At 34.9% G+C, this 19553-nt stretch overlaps 1 protein-coding gene across 3 annotated transcripts in view; it reads left to right on the top strand.

Annotated features, from left to right (window-relative positions):
• Nucleotides 1-19553, top strand: part of Ano5 (anoctamin 5) — a 112727-nt gene that overhangs the window by 65383 nt on the left and 27791 nt on the right. For all 3 annotated transcript variants that reach the window (XM_058576900.1, XM_046438269.2, XM_046438268.2), the window contains 5 exons: nt 800-934; nt 1291-1396; nt 1502-1562; nt 15784-15935; nt 19189-19263. In XM_058576900.1, coding sequence (XP_058432883.1) covers nt 800-934; nt 1291-1396; nt 1502-1562; nt 15784-15935; nt 19189-19263 — 529 coding nt within the window. The remainder of the gene's footprint in view (nt 1-799; nt 935-1290; nt 1397-1501; nt 1563-15783; nt 15936-19188; nt 19264-19553) is intronic.

The raw sequence follows: 19553 nt of genomic DNA, 5'->3' as shown, positions 1-19553 counted from the left end.
CTGTCTAGGAAGCTGTTGAAAAGCATACAAATTTGGTGAGCTAGTCTCTGTATGAATAAGAAGGAGAATAACCAGGTAAGAAGCAACAATGAAACCTGGTTTTCTGAATCAGAGAAAACTATGCTGTTAGATTCCTAAAGAAGGACTCAGTTAAAAAAGAAAACAAACTTGATTTTGAAACCTGAATATTTATGCTCAATATTAAACCTTTATAAAGGAAGAGCTGAACTACTATACTTGGTGGAATTTTTATTAAATAGTCCTTTTAAATTCCTTGATCAGTTACCTATGTTCCTCCATTAGAGATCCAAACTAGGAGGAAGATGATCATATATACCTACAGTATGTTCCAAGTACCATTGTCAGTGTCAGAAATTAGGTAAAGCAAAAATCCATGCAGATTATGAGTATGATTTTAAGGTGTCAGATTAATTGCTAGAGGTTTCATTTCAGAGTACTTTGTAGTTTATTTAAAAAATGCTTGATTTCTCTAAAATTTAGAAGCTCTTCAAATTATCTTATTATATAAAATTTAAATTTATATTATATTCAAGCAACTCCTCCTATGTGCTACTTCTTTTAATCCCTACATGTATTCACATAGAATGGGATAGGGATTTTCCTGTTTTTTATCATGTGGAAAGTAAGTTTAGAGAGTTAAGGAACTTTACCAAAATTACACATTTAGAAAACAGTGGGGCCAAAATTAGAATGCATGTCTGTCTGAATAAAAAACCGAAGCTCCCCGGACTACACCATTCTTCTAATTTCTGATTTTTCTTTTTAATCTTTTTCACAGGGACTATTTTGGAGAAAAAATTGGTATCTATTTTGTTTTCTTGGGATTTTACACTGAAATGCTTCTAATTGCAGCTGTAGTTGGCTTAGCTTGTCTTATTTATGGGATATTATTAATGGATTCTAACCAAACCAGGTAAGTAGAGCTGAGCTCCTCAGAGAAAATATTTCTTATGTTAAATGAAACAAATATTGTTATTTCCCTGGCATTTGTCCAAAATATTTCCCTATGCTCTCAGTTAACTGATATTTCCAAAGAGGACCCAAACACAGCAGCTGCCCTTCACCAGATGCTTTCTTGAAAATGTTTTTAATGATGTGCTTTAAAAATTTTTCTCCTCAAAATATAACTTGACCCATTACAGAAAATGCTACTTCATTGCTCCTTCTCTTCTATGTGAGAATCTATATAAACAGTTGTTCTAATAATAGTAGCTTAGACTTTCACTGTAAAACATTGCCTTCAAAATAACTTTACTGTTCTCCGGGTAGTACTGACATCTGTGACCCTGAAATTGGAGGTCAATTGATCATGTGCCCACTCTGTGATCAAGTATGTGATTATTGGAGACTAAATAGTACCTGCTTGAGTTCAAAGGTATGTAGACTTTGTGGTATGTTCAAAAAACTTGGAATTTCCCTCCTTTTATATTGCAATTGATACTAACTGGTCTTTGTGATGTTGTTATTGTTATTTTTACAGTTGTCCCATTTATTTGATAATGAATCTACAGTATTCTTTGCAATATTCATGGGAATTTGGGGTGAGTACATAGTCCCATAAAAAGAAAACAGTTTTCTTCATATGATATTATATAGCTCATCCATATAAGATATTCAGATGACATATCTTAGATACCAAAGGTGGTTTCAGACCACTGTTTCTTCTCTAAAGTAAATACACAGGTGAACTCGTTACCCCTTGATCCTTGAGAAATAAAGGTTTCTATTAAATATCTGTTTGTTTCTCTAAGAAATGGTATAATTTTTGAGCCGGGTGTGGTGGCACACACCTGTAATCCCAGTGGCTCTGGAGGCTGAGGAAGGAAGATTGTGAGTTCAAAGCCAGCCTCTCAGCAACTTAGTGAGGCGCTAAGCAACTCAACTAGACCCTGTCTCAAAATAAAATATAAAAAGAACTGGGTATGTGATTCAGAGGTTAAGTACCCCTGGTTCAATCTCTGGTATCAAAAAAAAAAAAGAAAAAGGTAAATTTTTGAGACATCAGATATATTAGGCTCCCACTATCTCCCCGTGCCACAGTAAAGATAGTTTCAATAAGCCCTTAATTTGGGAGTGGCTTAGCATAAATATATGGTAGCTGGAAGTTAGGGATTCATGGATACAAACTGGAGCAAGGATTGAAAACTGTGGAAAGCTACCTAACAATGTTTGAGTCTGAATTCTTTGTGTCTTGTTCTAATTTCGGCTTGCAGTTCCATTTATTTAAAATCATCCACATGGGTACTTAATGTGCAAGGTGAGTGCAGAAGACTCAGAGGTGGGCCAAGCTTACACTAGAGGGGGCATTCAACAGTAATGGTTATAACCCTAACACTTAAATTTGTGCCTGATACAAATATGTGGCTCAAAGTATATTTTGGGCACCAAAGTAAATAATGCAATTAAACTATACTAAGTTTGGAGAGTTAATCCAAATAAAGAAAAAAAAACAAAATAAACTATTTTTAAACATTATTTTGTTAGAAAATGTGTTATATATTCCAACAATCTTACAAATAAACTGGTAGAATACAATATATGCAAATTCTGGAAAGTACTTGTACACTTTTTGGAAAAACTTTTTTTCTTCTTATTCTTATAAAGACTGTTTGTAAATGTAAAATAAAGTGAATGACAGATTACAACAAATACTTTGTTAGAGTTTTCAGATTTCTCCTTGGAGAGAGAGGGTGCTCCATCAATAGGAAGAAACACACTGGAAAGTGAGCATTTCAGAGATGTCGCCATCACTTTTTCCTTCAGAAATGTTTGTTGTAGTGAAGAGTTAAGTTTAAGCTGAATGATATGATGTGTTGGAAGAGCAGATGTGATAAAAGACCATTTATGTTAAAGGATCAACACTTTAGTCATTTAGTTGAGACTCAAAATAAAGAAGGCTTTGTGGTTGAGAGAAGGGAGTGTTTTCTTTCAGTGTTTTGTTTTGTTAGTAATAAAAACACATGACCTTTATAGGAAATTCAAAAAGTATATAACAAGCACCCAAGTCCCACACTTCTCTGCTGAGACCTCTGTCCATGGCTATCAAAGTTTCATTATCCCCTGAGAAGGATACCTGAAGCTACCAGGGTTTTCATGTCCAAGGGAATTCCTTATCCAATGAGGGATGGGAATTAGTGGGTAAAAACTTCAGCTTCCCATACCTCAAGAGGTAATTCTGAGGTGTTTTATATATATAATTAATAAGAGGATGAGGACCCCCCAACAGGACTGAGCTCCAGTTGCCCACAAATGGCAACATATTTATGAACCCATTTTTACCTTTTCTTCTTCCCTATCTCAACTTTCCTCAAGTGTCACATGTGTCTCTTGGCATCAACTATCTGGGATCAAGTCTTCATCTCAGTGTCTGACTTGAGATAACAAAAAGTAAGAGTTTTCAATGATAATTAAAGCACAATTCCTGCCCTCATGGAGTTTCCAGTTTGTTGGGGTTTGCAGATGCATGCCATTCACTTTTTTTTATTATATTTTTTTATTGGTTGTTCAAAACATTACAAAGCTCTTGACATATCATATTTCATACATTAGATTCAAGTGGGTTATGAACTCCCATTTTTTACCCCAAATACAGATTGCAGAATCACATCGGTTACACATCCACATTTTTACATGATGCCATATTAGTGACTGTTGTATTCTGCTACCTTTCCTATCCTCTATTATCCCCCCTCCCCTCCCATCTTTTCTCTCTACCCCATCTATTGTAATTAATTTCTCTCCTTGTTTTTTTTCCATTCCCCTCGCAACCTCTTATATGTAATTTTGTATAACAATGAGGGTCTCCTTCCATTTCCATGCAATTTCCCTTTTCTCTCCCTTTCCCTCCCACCTCATGTCTCTGTTTAATGTTAACCTTTTCCTCCTGCTCTTCCTCCCTGCTCTGTTCTTAGTTGCTCTCATTATATCAAAGAAGACATTTGGCATTTGTTTTTTAGAGATTGGCTAGCTTCACTTAGCATAATCTTCTCTAATGCCATCCATTTCCCTGCAAATTCCATGATTTTGTCATTTTTTAGTGCTGCATAATACTCCATTGTGTATAAATGCCACTTTTTTTTAATCCATTCATCTATTAAAGGGCATCTGGGTTGGTTCCACAGTCTAGCTATTGTGAATTGTGCTGCTGTGAACATCAATGTGGCAGTATCCCTGTAGTACGCTCTTTTAAAGTCTTTAGGGAATAGTCCGAGAAGGGCAATAGCTGGGTCAAATGGTGGTTCCATTCCCAGCTTTCCCAGGAATCTCCATACTGCTTTCCAAATTGGCCGCACCAATTTGCAGTCCCACCAGCAATGTACAAGAGTATCCTTTTCCCCACATCCTCACCAGCATTTGTTGCTGTTTGACTTCATAATGGCTGCCAATCTTACTGGAGTGAGATGGTATCTTAGGGTGGTTTTGATTTGCATTTCTCTGACTGCTAGAGATGGTGAGCATTTTTTCATGTACTTGTTGATTGATTGTATGTCCTCCTCTGAGAAGTGTCTGTTCAGGTCTTTGGCCCATTTGTTGATTGGGTTATTTGTTTTCTTATTGTTTAATTTTTTGAGTTCTTTGTATACTCTTGATATTAGGGCTCTGTATGAAGTGTGAGGAGTAAAAAATTGGTTCCCAGGATGTAGGCTCCCTATTTACCTCTCTTATTGTTTCTCTTGCTGAGAAAAAACTTCTTAGTTTGAGTAAGTCCCATTTGTTGATTATAGTTATTAACTCTTGTGCTATGGGCGTCCTATTAAGGAATTTGGAGCCCGCCCAACAATATGTAGATCGGAGCCAACTTTTTCTTCTATCAGGCAGAGTCTCTGATTTGATATCAAGCTCTTTGATCCATTTTGAGTTAACTTTTGTGCATGGCAAGAGAAAGGGATTCAGTTTCATTTTGTTGCATATGGATTTCCAGTTTTCCCAGCACCATTTGTTGAAGATACTATCCTTCCTCCATTGCATGCTTTTAGCCCCTTTATCAAATATAAGAAAGTTGTAATTTTGTGGATTGGTCTCTGTGTCCTCTATTCTGTACCATTGGTCTACCCGCCTGTTTTGGTACCAGTACCATGCTGTTTTTGTTACTATTGCTCTGTAGTATAGTTTGAAATCTGGTATCGCTATACCGCCTGACTCACACTTCCTGCTTATAATTGCTTTTGCTATTTTGGGTCTTTTGTTTTTCCATATGAATTTCATAATTGCTTTATCTATTTCTACAAGAAATGCCCTTAGGATTTTGATTGGCATTGCATTAAACCTATAGAGAACTTTGGGTAATATCGCCATTTTGATGATGTTAGTTCTTCCTATCCATGAACAGGGTATATTTTTCCATCTTCTAAGGTCTTCTTCTATTTTTCTCTTTAGGGTTATGTAGTTTTCATTGTATAGATCTTTCACCTCTTTTGTTAGGTTGGTTCCCAAGTATTTTATTTTTTTTGAGGATATTGTGAATGGGGTGGTTGTCCTCATTTCCATTTCAGAAGATTTGTCGCTGATATACAGGAATGCCTTTGATTTATGTGTGTTGATTTTATATCCTGCCACTTTGCTGAATTCATTTATTAATTCTAGTCGTTTCTTTGTAGACCCTTTTGGGTCTTCTAGGTATAGAATCATGTCTTCTGCAAATAGTGATAATTTAAGTTCTTCTTTTCCTATTTTTATGCCTTTAATTTCTTTTGTCTGTCTAATTGCTCTGGCTAGTATTTTAAGAACTAAATTGAATAGAAGCGGTGAGAGAGGGCATCCCTGTCTTGTTCCAGATTTTAGAGGGAATGCCTTCAGTTTTTCTCCATTCAGAATAATGATAGCCTGAGGCTTAGCATATATAGTTTTACAATATTGAGGTAAGTTCCTGTTATCCCTAGTTTTTCTAGTGTTTTGAACATAAAGGGATGTTGTACTTTGTCGAATGCTTTTTCTGCATCTATCGAGATGATCGTGTGGTTCTTATCATTAAGTGTATTGATGTGGTGAATAAAATTTATTGATTTCCGTATATTGAACCAGCCTTGCATCCCAGGGATGAATCCTACTTGATCATGGTGCACAATTTTTTTGATATGCTTTTGTATTTGATTCGCCAGGAGTTTATTGAGGATTTTTGCATCTATGTTCATTAGAGATATTGGTCTGTAGTTTTCTTTCTTTGAAGTGTCCTTGTCTGGTTTCAGGATCAGGGTGATGTTGGCCTCATAGAATGAATTTGGAAGATCTCCTTCTTTTTCTATTTCTTGAAATAACTTGAAAAGTATTGGTATTAATTCTTCTTTGAAGGTTTTGTAAAACTCCACTGCATATCCATCCAGTCCAGGGCTTTTCTTGGTTGGTAGTCTTTTGATGGCTTCTTCTATTTCCTCCTTTGTTATTGGTCTGTTTAAATTGTGTGTACCTTCCTGACTCAATCTGGGCAAATCATATGACTTAAGAAATTTATCGATATCTTCACTATCTTCTATTTTATTGGAATATAGGGTTTCAATCTAATTTCTAATTATCTTCTGTATTTCTGTAGTGTCCGTTGTGATATTGCCTTTTTCATCCCGTATGTTGGTAATTTGAGTTCTCTCTCTTCTTCTCTTCGTTAGCATTGCTAAGGGTCTGTCGATCTTATTTATTTTTTAGAAGAACCAACTTTTAGTTTTATCAATTTTTTCAATGGCTTTTTTTTTTTGTTTCAATTTTGTTGATTTCCGATCTGATTTTAATTATTTCTTGCCTTCTACTACATTTGCTGTTGTTTTGCTCTTCCTTTTCTAGGGTTTTGAGATGAAGTGTGAGTTCATTTATTTGTTGGTTTTTTGTTTTATTGAGGAATGAACTCCAGGCAATGAATTTCCCTCTTAAAACTGCTTTCATTGTGTCCCATAGATTCCAATATTTTGTGTCTGTATTTTCATTTATCTCTAAGAATTTTTTGATTTCCTCCTTTATGTCTTCTGTAACCCATTGATCATTCAGTAACATATTTTTCATTTTCCAGGTGATGCAGGATTTTTCCTTCCTTCTTTTATCATTGATTTCCAGTTTCATTCCATTATGATCAGATAAGATGCATGGTATTATATCCACACCTTTATATTTACTAAGAGTTGCCCTATGGCATAATATATGGTCTATCTTTGAGAAGGATCCATTTGCTGCTGAGAAGAACGTGTATCTACTTGATAATGGTTGATATATTCTATATATGTCGGTTAAGTTTAGGTTATTGATTGTGTTATTGAGTTCTATAGTTTCTTTATTCAGCTTTTGTCTGGTGGATCTGTCCAATGGAGAGAGCGGTGTGTTGAAGTCACCGATAATTATTGTGTTGTGGTCTATTTGACTCTTTAACTTGAGGAAAGTTTGTTTTATGAACGTTGCAGCACCATTATTTGTTGCATACATATTGGTAATTGTTATGTCTTGTTGGTGGATGGTTCCTTTTAACAGTATATAGTGTCCTTCTTTATCCCTTTTGATTAACTTAGGTTTGAAGTTGATTTTATTCGATATGAGTATGGCCACTCCTGCTTGCTTCCGAGGACCATGTGAGTGGTATGATTTTTCCCAATCTTTCACTTTCAACCTGTGTATGTCTTTTCCTATCATATGAGTCTCCTGAAGGCAGCATATTGTTGGATTTGTTTTTTTAATCCAGGTTACTAGCCTTTGTCTCTTGATTGGTGAATTTAAGCCATTAAGGTTACTATTGATATATTGTTTGTACTTCCAGTCATGCTTATTTATTTATTTATTTTAATATGGCTCATTTTTCCTTTTTGGTTATTTTTTTTTTCTTCCCTTTACTGAGTTACCTCCCAATGTTAGTTTTGGGTGCTATTTTTTCAATTCCTCTTCTTGTAGTGTTTTGCTCAAAATGCCTTGCAGTGCTGGTTTTCTGGCTGCGAATTCTTTTAACTTTTGTTTATCGTGAAATATTTTAATTTCATTGTCAAATCTGAAGCTTAATTTTGCTGGATACGGTATTCTTGGTTGGAATCCATTATTTTTCAGCGTTTGAAATACGTTGTTCCAGGATCTTCTTGCTTTCAACGTCTGTGATGAAAAATCAGCCATTAACCTAATTGGTTTACCCCTGAATGTAATCTGTCTTCTTTCTCTCGCAGCTTTTAATATTCTCTCCTTGTTCTGTATGTTGGATATCTTCATAATTATGTGTCTTGGAGTTGGTCTATTACGGTTTTGTATGTTTGGGGTCCTGTAGGCTTCCAGGATTTGGCAATCCATTCCATCTTTCATATCTGGGAAGTTTTCTAGGATTATTTCATTCAATAGATTGTTCATTCCTTTGGTTTGAACCTCTATACCTTCTTCTATCCCGATGACTCTCAAGTTTGGTTTTTTTATGACATCTCATATCTCTTGGATAGATTGCTGGTGATTTCTTAGCATCCTTTCTGTGTTGACTATATTCTTTTCAAGTTGATACACTTTGTCTTCATTATCTGATGTTCTGACTTCTATTTGATCTAGTCTATTTGTAATATTCTCGTTTGAGTTTTTAATTTGGTTTATGGTTTCCTGCATTTCTAGGATTACTGTTTGATTTTTTTTAAAATCTCTATCTCCTGGTAGAGCTCGTTCTTTGCCATTTGAATTCACCTATTTAATTCGTTTTCAAAGTATACTTTCATTGTTTGGACATGCTGTCTAATGTCTTCTCTAAGATTCCGTTCCATCTGAGTTAGGTATGCCTTGAGTTCTTTCTCTGTCCATTTTTCTGATGCCTCTAGGTTCTCCTGTGAATTTAAGTTGTCCTGCATTGTTTGTAATCCTTTTTTCCCTTGTTTTTTCATGGTGCTCACGTTACTTTCCAACTCTGTTTAACTGCTGTGTTTCTGTTTTCTTCTTTAAATTTGTTTTGGTTTTTATAATTCCAATATCTTTCCTTTGTGTTGGGAGACAATGTTTAGAGATGTTGGATTTAATTGTGATTTAAGGTAAATTCATTAGTTTCATTAAAAGGCCTACAGAATTTGATGGCATGTATAGAATTGAGGTTTGAACTTAGGATGTTATGTTGAGGTCGGGCGCTTGGATGGCATGGAGGTTAGTATATGTTATCTTCTTTGGGGGGTTGCTCAAATGCAGGCGGATATTAACAAGAGAATAGACAGGAGTACTTGGGTGTAGTTAAGGACTTAGGCGGACTATGGACCGATTCATAGTATTCATCTATTTGCATTTAGTAAGTTGTACATAATCTGGGTGGTCATGCTTAAGAGGAAAGATGGGGAAAAGGTAAGGAAGCAAACCAAGAAAGAGAGAGGGAGAGAGGAAAGAAAGAGAAAAGAATAGAAAAGAAAAGGAAATGATAATAAAAAAATAATAATAAAATGCAGTAAAATAACAATTACATTTAAAAAATAATAGTATAATTATAGAAAAGAAAAAAAATTAAAATTTAAAAAAAAAAAAAAATTAAAAGAAAAAAGGGACACTGTTAGGCTTCTATTTTCTTCGCTTCCAGTAGGTGGTGCTGTGCCTTCTGGGCCAAGATTTTGCTGTAGGAAACAATCCCTGGGAGGCTGCTCCCTCCTCCCGCTCCTGGTGTCTCTCAAAACCTGTTAGCTTAGGTTTATTCCTGGTTTCTAGTCCCCTGGCTTCTCCTGTCAGACAGGCCTTTCCCAGTGTGATACCTCTCAGCAGTTCAAGCTACACTCTGGACCTGCAGTTTCCTGGACGTGGAGCACGGCTTTTGGGAACTGGCACCTTATTGTTTTGATTCCCTCCTCTAGCCCCTCCTCCGAGAGCTGGCGAGATAGGTTTTGTTTTCGCCGCTGGTGGGAGGGGGGAGTTGGAGGTCAGGTGCCTTTACCTTTCCCCCACGCCTCTATTCATGCTCACTCTGTTAATCACGCCCCCGGAAAGCCGGGGAGAGATTTCATGTGATTTCCCCGCTGTTTGGGAGATGGTATAAATGTCACAGACCTGTTCTATTGCTGAATGAGCTGCAATCTGTCTAAAACTGGCGATGGTGATGTCAGCTCTCCAAGATGGTGGCCGCTGGCTTCCTCGGTGGGCTGACCGGTGTGGAAGACAGAACTGGACCGCTTCCTTCCCCGTCTCAAACCCAGAACTCAGCCCGGAGCACAGTGAGGGCACAGCTGGCAGGAGCCTACAGAATCTGCAGCGCCGTTTCTCTGCATTGCTAGCTCGCCATTTCTAGGGACACCATTTCCGGCACGCCGCAGTCTCTAGCAGTGGAGCGGGCCGCTGAATAAACAGCTTGTATCTCTGGGTGGACAGATCTCTCACAGTTGAGCCCCAGTAACCGATCCTCGGGCGATGGAAATCCTTCCTCTAGGTTTCGGTGCACCCCAATTTTGCTGGAAGTTCCTAACAAGATAGCTTTTGGCCGTTCTAACTCGTCATTCACCCGTGCAGTGAGGCGGTACACGGGGGTGATGCACTCCATTCGCCGCCATCTTTCCTCCATCATGCCATTCACTTTTTATTGCATGTAATGATAGCATCAAGATTTGGCATCCTTATAAAGAAGAGATGTCCATATGCCAACTTAACAAACCTGGGATTGTGGTAAATTGTTAGTGAGATTTCTTGATCCTCTGTTCTCTCTTTGAAACTAGAACTTATCTCTTCAGAAGACAGCAGCCAAGAAGAAATGTTAGAAACCCATAAATCCTTCTGGTTTACACAAATGCCTCTTAATTTTTTTTTTTTTTTTTTTTGGCCTCAGATAAAGTAATCCTTGCCCAACTATGAAATGCACATAGTTGTATTTGTTAGATTTTGCTACTAATTGGAAAGAAAAGAAGTCTATTTTCCCCCAGAATCCCCATGTTTTGATATACATTTTAGTGACCTTTTCATGAGTTATTCTTATAGAAATAAATTTTCATTCTGATGATAGGAACAACTCTATATCACATCAACTTCCAATATAAAATTGAAAAAATGAAGCACTAGGTGCAACATTTCCAAAGTTAGTTGACACTCAATATAAAGAAGGCTTTTTGGTTGGGGGTAGGGAGTGTTTTCCTTCAATGTTTTTTGTTTGTTAATAATGAAAACACACAACCTTCATGTGAAATTCAAGCAGAGTATAGCAATAGGAAATGTTAGAATCACTCAAAATGTGATAATTATTTTGTCCATAATTTTCCAGAATCTTTCACTCTGAGTATGTGGGACTTATATTTATGTAATTTCACATAACCAACATAATATTATATAAATTGTTTTCAGCATGCTTTTTTCACTCAGCAAACAATGAATCATGGGACTCCTTTTGTATCAATGAATGTGCGTGACAGGGTGCAGGTACATGTGTACATATGGACATGTGTATTTATGACTAAGTAGAATTGCCTTTTGTCAATTTATCACATTTTACCTGATCAGTTCTCCATTATTACACATTTAGGTCATTAACACTTTTAGATCACCTATTGTTTTACAGAGCTATGGTAACCAAATACTACTTCAGAAATTTATAGTAGTTTTTTCCTTGTAATTTAAATAAAGAAACAAATGGTAAAACCCTGCTTAATGGGATGGGGATAGAGCTCACTTGGTAGAGTGCTTGTCTTTCATACACAAGGCCTTGGGTTCAATCCCCAGCACCACAAGGAAAAAAAAAAAAACTACTTACTTGTATCAGACTTTTGAAACATTTTTATCCCTACATGTGTCTAGTATATGCAAGAGAAAAAAATGAATAGAGTTAAAATACCTGTCTCATAAAATTGAAAATCAGCACTAAATGATAAAATGAGTGAGTGAAAGTTTGTGTAAAATATAACCTGTTATGGAAGAAAACAACAGTTTAAAGATTGGGACACAATCTAAAGACTATTTTCATAGAAGTCCATTTCAAGTGCGGAGAATCAGACAAGGACTGAATTACCTTTTAAATGTTTTTAATAGTGCATTATAGTTATACATAATAGTGGTGTTAATTTTGACATAACCATTCAAGCTTGGAATATAATTTGCTCCATTTCAGTCTCTAGTACTTCCCCTTTCCTTCCCTCTTTCTTCCCCTGTCCCCCTTCCTTTATTCTACTGGTCTTCCATTTAATGTATGAGTCTACATTTTTCCCCACACCCTCACCAGCATTTATTATTGTTTGTGTTCTTGATAATTGCCATTCTGACTGGAGTGAAATGGAATCTCAGTTCTGATTTACATTTACCTGATTTCCATGGTGTTGAACAGTTTTCATAAATTTGTTGCATTTATATTTATTCTTTTGAGAAGTGTCTGTTTAATTCTTTTGCTCATTTGTTAATTAAGTTATGTTTTTGGTATCATCATTGTTGTTTTGTTTTGGTGGTTTTGAGGGGTTCTTTATATAGTCTGAATATTACCCCAGTTGGAAGAGCAGCTGTCAAAGATTTTCTTCCAATCTGTAGGCCTACTCTTCATGCTCTTAATCATTCCCTTTGTTGTGCAGAAACTTTTTTTTTTTTTTATGGTGCTGGGTATTGAACCTAGGGCCTTGTGCACGCAAGGTAAGCACTCTACCAACTGAGTTATATCCCCAGCTGCTCAGAAACTTTTTTAAATTTGATTCCTTTCCCCCGCCCTTGTGCTTTAGGAGTCATGTTAAAAAAAAAAAAAAGTTAATGCCTTTGGAGTGTTGGTCCTGTTTCCTTCTATACTTGCAAATTTTCTGGTGAAATTCCCACGTCTTTGATCTACTTTGAATTGACTTTTATGAATTGTGAAAAATAAGGGTCAGGTTTCATTTTACACATGTATATCCAGTTTTCCCAGCTCCATTTTTTTTAAAAAAGTCTATCTTTTCTTCCACATATATTTTTAGCATGTTTGTTGAACATCAGATGACTGAATATATTTGGATTGGTCTCAGTGTCTTTTATTCTATTCCACTGGTCTTCATGTCTATTTTGATGCCAATACCATGCTAATAATTTTACTGTAACTGTGTAGTGTAATTTGAGATCTGACTGTGATCCGGCATCACTCTTTTTGTTCAGGATTGCTTTGGCTATTCTGGGTCTCTTATTCTTCTAGATGAATTACTCTGTTTTTCTTTTAAATTGACAGTCAAAATAGTATAGATTCGTCACATGTGGTATGATAGAAGTACACATTGCAGTGGTTAATCGATGGAAAATTTGATTTCCATGAAGTTTACTCATACACAGTCAACCTGTCTTTAGGATTTGTTCCAAGAATACACAATGGAGAAGTGATAGTGAGCCAGATCCCATCAACAAATGGTGTTGGGAATCCTAGCTATCCACATGTAAAATAATGAAATTGAACCCTTCTACCATAGCAACAATCAAATGAAAATGGGTTTAAGACCTAAACATAAGATCAGAGCCTGTAAAACTCCTAGAATAAAATGTAGGGGAAATGCTTCATGACACATGTGTGAGCGATGTTTTCATAGACATGACACCAGATGCTAGGCAATATGTTCAGAAATAAACAAGTGAGTCTATATCAAATTAAGGAGCTTCTATGATAAAAGGAAAAACAATGATAGCAAAACCTGTGGAATGGGAGAATATTTGCAAACCTTTTATCTCATAAGAGTTTAATATCCAAACTGTATTATAAACTCCTTTACTCAATCCTGCATAGAAAAATAAAGACATCAGCAACCTTATTAAAAATGGGTTAAGGATTTGAATAAAAAGTTCTCCAAAGAAGATATGCAAATGGCCAACACATATATGAAAAAAATGCCTAATGTCACCAGTTGTCAGGAAAGTGACACTCTAAACCATAGTGAGGTATAAACTCACACCTCTCAAGATGGATTATATATATATATATAAATAGATACACACATACACATATAAAACATGCATGGGTAAGAACATAAAGAATATGGAACCCTTTCATACTGTTGTTAGGATTGCAAGATGATGCAGTAAATGTGAAAAACACAATGAAGTTTCCTCAAAAAGTTAAAAATTGCACTACTATATGTCAACATTCCTACTTCTGGATATTTACCCAAAATAGCTGAATCAGGATCTTGCAGAAATGTTACCACTTCTATGTTCATTGAAACATAATCCATAATGATAAGATGTGCAAACAATCAAAATGTCCATAGATAGATATATGGATTATAATTAGCTGTATATACATGTAATAGAATATTTTTAAGCCTTGAAAAATAAGGGCAATCTACGATATCTAACAATATGGACGAAACATAGGTACATTTTTTCCCAGTGAAATAAGACAGTGACAGAAAGATAAGCAGTGCATGATTCCATTCTTATGAAATATTTATAATAATCAAATTGATAGAATCAGAGTATATAGTGGTGGTTGATAGGGACTGAGAGACTGGGAATTTGAGTGTTAGTAATCAGTAACAAATGGGCATAATGTTTCAGTTAAGAAAGATAAATAAGCTCTAGAGATATATACAACATTGAACCTATGGTTCACAATAATGAATTGTACTCTTGAAATTAGTTAAGATGGTAGATATGATATTAAGCATTCTTGAAACAATAAAATATATTTTGTAATCAGCAAAAGAGCATAATAAGCAAATGTACATATGAGCAAATGAACAAACAAAAAACTGGCATTCAGGCGATAGGTATATTTGCATTGAAAAGGACATATATTGGAGGCAGAGAGACCAGTTAAATGAGAATTGTAATACTTTGAAAAGATATAATTAGGGCTTTAAAAATGTTCATACATAATCCACAGTTATTATTTAAAAGGTAGAGATTGAGTAAGAAGAAACTTTAAAAGTTAAATATTTCATAAATGATAAAATAACAAGCTGATTCTGTTGCAGTATTCTATTCCCAGATATATATCCCATAAAAGGTACATATATGCCCACCAAAAGGTATATCTTAGAATGTTCAAAGAAGAAACATTTTCAATAGTGAACAACTATAAATAGCTCAAATGTTCATCATGCCAAGAATAAATAAATACATTTGTGGTTTAGTTTAAAAGATGACATACTCAACAAAAATTTTTTGTTGTATGACACCAGTTTTTAAAAGTTCAAAGACAGTGAAACTATCCTGTGATTTAGAAGCTAAGGTACTAGTTACTTCTGTTTCAGAAGATTCAGAATGAGAGTTTCTGGGGTGTTGCTCATTTTCTATTTTTTAAAATATATTTGTGCTGATAAATGAGTGTGAGTGTTTTGTGAAAATTATTCTAATTGCATAATTAATTGTTTATGTACTTTTCCATAAATGTGTTATCATTCCATTGAAATTTGAAGTTACACATATACTGTAGTATGTGGAATCGTGTGTGTGCACGCGCACGAGAGCGGGGTGGGGGGGGGGGAGAAAGATTGAACTACACTGGGAAATAGCTCTTATGTTTTCCTTAAATATTCTTCTTAGGTAACATTTCCCTAAACTTGAGAAAATGTATGTTAACTTGAATGATTTCAGTAAAACACATTCAAAGAAATCTTAGTGTTCATTAAAATGTTTAGTTCAAATATTACATAAAATTATATGAATGAAGAAACAGCATAATATGCTTGAATAAAATTTCTTGTTGAACTACTAATAAATTAGCTTGAATTTTTGTATATGAGTTATTTGAATGTTATTATTTAGTATTTTGTCAACATTAATCATTGGTAATTTCATAATCTAACAATGACAGAATATAGCCACCTGAAAAATATGAACCACCTTACAGCCAAAATAATGAAGAAGTGGGAGAAAATTATTTTCTTATTAATTTTGTTTCTTATTTTATTATGGGTTTTAAAAAATATATTTCTTTACCTATAGTCACACTGTTTTTGGAGTTTTGGAAACAGCGACAGGCCAGATTGGAATATGAGTGGGATTTAGTGGACTTTGAAGAGGAACAGCAGCAGCTTCAACTGAGACCTGAATTTGAAGCTATGTGTAAACACAGGAAAATGAACCCAGTGACAAAGGTACATTAGGAGACTGTGAAACGGACAGCTCACCTCAATGAACACTCTGCTTTAGGTTGCTTCTCAAATAATAATGTATGTTTTAATTTCCTTTTAATATATTCCCTAAAATATAAATCATGTAAACTTCTCTATTTGTAATATGTACATATGTATTCATATATCCATATATATATATGAAAATCTTCAGAAACATACAAAAATAGAAGGAAAACTATACTGACCCAATGGGTGGAACTATTACCCATTTTCAAACATTTTTCTAATTTTTATTAGTACTTCATTGATTTTTTATCACAATCCTAAATTTATTAGCTTTTCTGAATTTTAAAATTTTACTTATGCTTTACAATAAAACATGATTTTTTTTTTTTTTACATTTGTATAGCACGTCATTGTTATACATAGTAGTTGGGTTCATCCTGACAAACTAATACATTCTTGAAGTTCAATTTCAGTTCCTGATCCCCTTTTTATTCCTCTCCCTCTTCATTCCTGTCCTTCTGTGTTCCTTCCTCTATTCTGTTAGACTTCCTTTCATTCATCTATTTATTTATATTTGATTGTATAAAGATGAAGCTCCCTGTGATATATTTATATATGCATATAACATGAGTTTTTAAAAGTCATTCTGCTTTGCCTCCCCTTACCCATCCCTTTACTCTTTCAATCTCCTTCTACATTACTAATCTTCCCTTTATCTTTATGTTATCTTATCCTTCCCAAGCCCCTTTCCTTTATTTTACTCTAATTCTGCATTTGACAGAACACATTTAACCTTTGAATTTCTGAATTTGGCTTATTTCACTTATCATAAGATTCTCCATATCCATCCACTTACTGGCAAATGCCGTATTTTTTTCCCTTTTCTTTATGGCTGAGTAGAACTGCATAATTTCTTAATCCATTTATCTATTGACACGCACCCAGGTTGATTTTATAATTTAACTATTATAAATTGTGCTTTAGTAAACATTGAGGTGGCTATATTACTGTAGTATTATGATTTTAGATCTTTTGGGAAGATTCCAAGGAGTGGAATAGCTGGGTCATATGGTGGGTCTATCCCTAGTTTTTTGAGAATTCTTCATACTGCTTTCCAGGGGAATTGTAATAGTCTGCAGTCCCACCAACAATGTACTAATGTACCTTTTTACTCCCAATCTTGCCAACATTTATTATTTTCTGTTATTCTGATTGGAATAAGATGAAATTTTAGTGTGGTTTTGATTTGCATTTCCCTACAGCTTCAATCATTTTTAATTAACGCAATGCTTTTCATTACACCTTTATGCCACTAGGTTGTTTTAAAGCAAGCCCAAACCATTGTAACATTGTACATAGTTTTAATACTTGGTGAGTATAAGGAAAATGAAAAACAATGTGTATACTTTGGGCTTTGTCTATAAATACAGAAATAGAAATGACACCAAGTTAATATGCAAAAATTAGAATAATGTTTGTATTAAGATAGTAGGCTTATGAGTGAATGGTTCTTTAGACTGAATTTTCTTCACATAGTCCCTTTCAATTGATTATAGTAAAATCATTGCATTAATGTGTGCAGGAGCATGGCCAGTAAGGGAATTTATATTGTAGAATCATTAACTGGCAAACAGGCTGTATTTTTTTTTCAGCAGGAGGGTGCTCTACCATTGAGCTACATCCCTACTCCTTTTATATTTTCATTTTGAGATAGGGTCTAAGTTGCTCAGGGACTATGTTAAGGGACCAAGTTGCTCAGGCTGGCATTGAACGTTTTTTCTTCCTGCCTAAAACTCCTGGTTCTGGGATTCTAGGTATGTGCCACTGTGCCTGACAGGCTGTATATACTTGACTGAGTCATTCAACTCTTAGTCACTAACATTTTTTCATGGGAAAGTGGAAGATGATTTGCATTCACAGACCAGAATTTTGGTCATATATTTGTCCATAATCTGCTGTTTGAAAGAGAATATTGAATATGTCTCAAACACAACCTATTCCACACAATTCTCTCACGTTTTCAGGATGCTATTCTTTCAGTATAACACTGAAAATTCTTTTCACTATACAAGTATTCACCAAACATAATATTTCATTGAAAAGTCACAAAAGTTTAGTAAATGAATAAAGGATAAAATGCATCTCAGAAAATGCATGAACAAGTTGGGTAGTAGTTTGAAATTAAGATAGAGATATAATGTTTATTCATTCCTATTTCATATTATTTTTTTAAAAAGTCAACCCTTTTAGTTTTCCCACAATTAATACCATCACCAACAAAACATGAAATGAATGTTTACTGTTGGAACTGGTTGAAAAGCAATATGTGTTGATTCACAGTGAATCATTCACTTGGTTTTGAAATCAAGAGGCAGATTTTTTTTTCTCTTACTTGTGGAACATTTTTTGGTGTTTACACACAAACAAAATTCTCACATTTAATTCTGCATTGACAACAACACAATTGCATGGGCACACACAGGTGCACTTACAAATATGCACACATTAGAGTGCACACACTGGATGTACACACATTAACACAAAAAAATCACACATGCACACAGGGACACACATTCTAAACTTCTGTAGTGTCCTTGGATGGTCTGCACAGGCCATTGAGAATTGTTTGCCTTCATTCCATCCTGAAAATCCATAAAATGTGAAATCTTCCATTTTTCTTGACAACTATTTTTATTCATTTATTTATTTTTGTATGGTGCTGGGGATCGAACCCAGTGTCTCACCCATATGAGGCAAGCACTTTACACTGAGCCACAATCCCAGCCCCTGACAACTATTTTTTACTACATGGCAGATGTATTTAGTAAAGTATGCCTACCTTTTAATATAGCAAAAATGTTAGCCTATGTAATTAATCTTTATCCGTGACTTTAAAACTTCTAGGTAGAAAATCTGATCTGCTAAACTATGTGAAACAACACAGTTACACTATGATTAACACACCAAATTTAATATCATCTAGAGCAATTATAGAGCAATGCCATTCATTTCAATTCAATGGGAATAAAAGTATAAATTTATTAAATCTTGTCTACTTAAGAGCACCCTTGAGGTTTTGACTTGTTTCCTGTCTATCAGGCCCTGAATAGGACTCTCACTCAGCTAATATGTGTCCATTTTGTCCCTTACTGTGGGCCCTTTTGTGGGGTTCTACTTTAATCATGCTCTGTGATTTTCAATGCTGCTTGAAGTACCAACTTCAAGGGCAGATTTTGAAATTTTCAGTGTATTTTTTTCAACATTGCAGGAATTGGAACCTTACATGCCTCTGTGGAATCGTATTCCATGGTACTTTTTATCAGGAGCCACAGTGACATTCTGGGTAAGCATTTCCTTAACAACCATTATCCTCTCTTTAACAGGTATCCTCAGGATTATCCCAACATTTTCATCTGAGGTGGCTCTGGAGTCCCTCATGCTCTTCCTGTTCCTGGTCTTTTTATCTTGTTTATATCTCTTATGTAAAATAAATTGTAATTGACATAAATTTTTCAAAATTGGACTTTGTGGAAAGATCTAAGAGAATAAAGAGATATTTTATCTTACAGTTTGACCTTCTCTATCTCATAATTCAATAATTAAGTGATAACTTGAAATCAGACCAGAATAACA

The sequence above is a fragment of the Marmota monax genome, unplaced genomic scaffold (assembly GCF_021218885.2).
Source record: "Marmota monax isolate L192 unplaced genomic scaffold, Marmota_monax_Labrador192_F-V1.1 WCK01_AAM20220418_F8-fsc00061, whole genome shotgun sequence".
Lineage (NCBI taxonomy): Eukaryota > Metazoa > Chordata > Mammalia > Rodentia > Sciuridae > Marmota > Marmota monax.
This window is presented reverse-complemented; position numbering and strand designations above follow the sequence as displayed.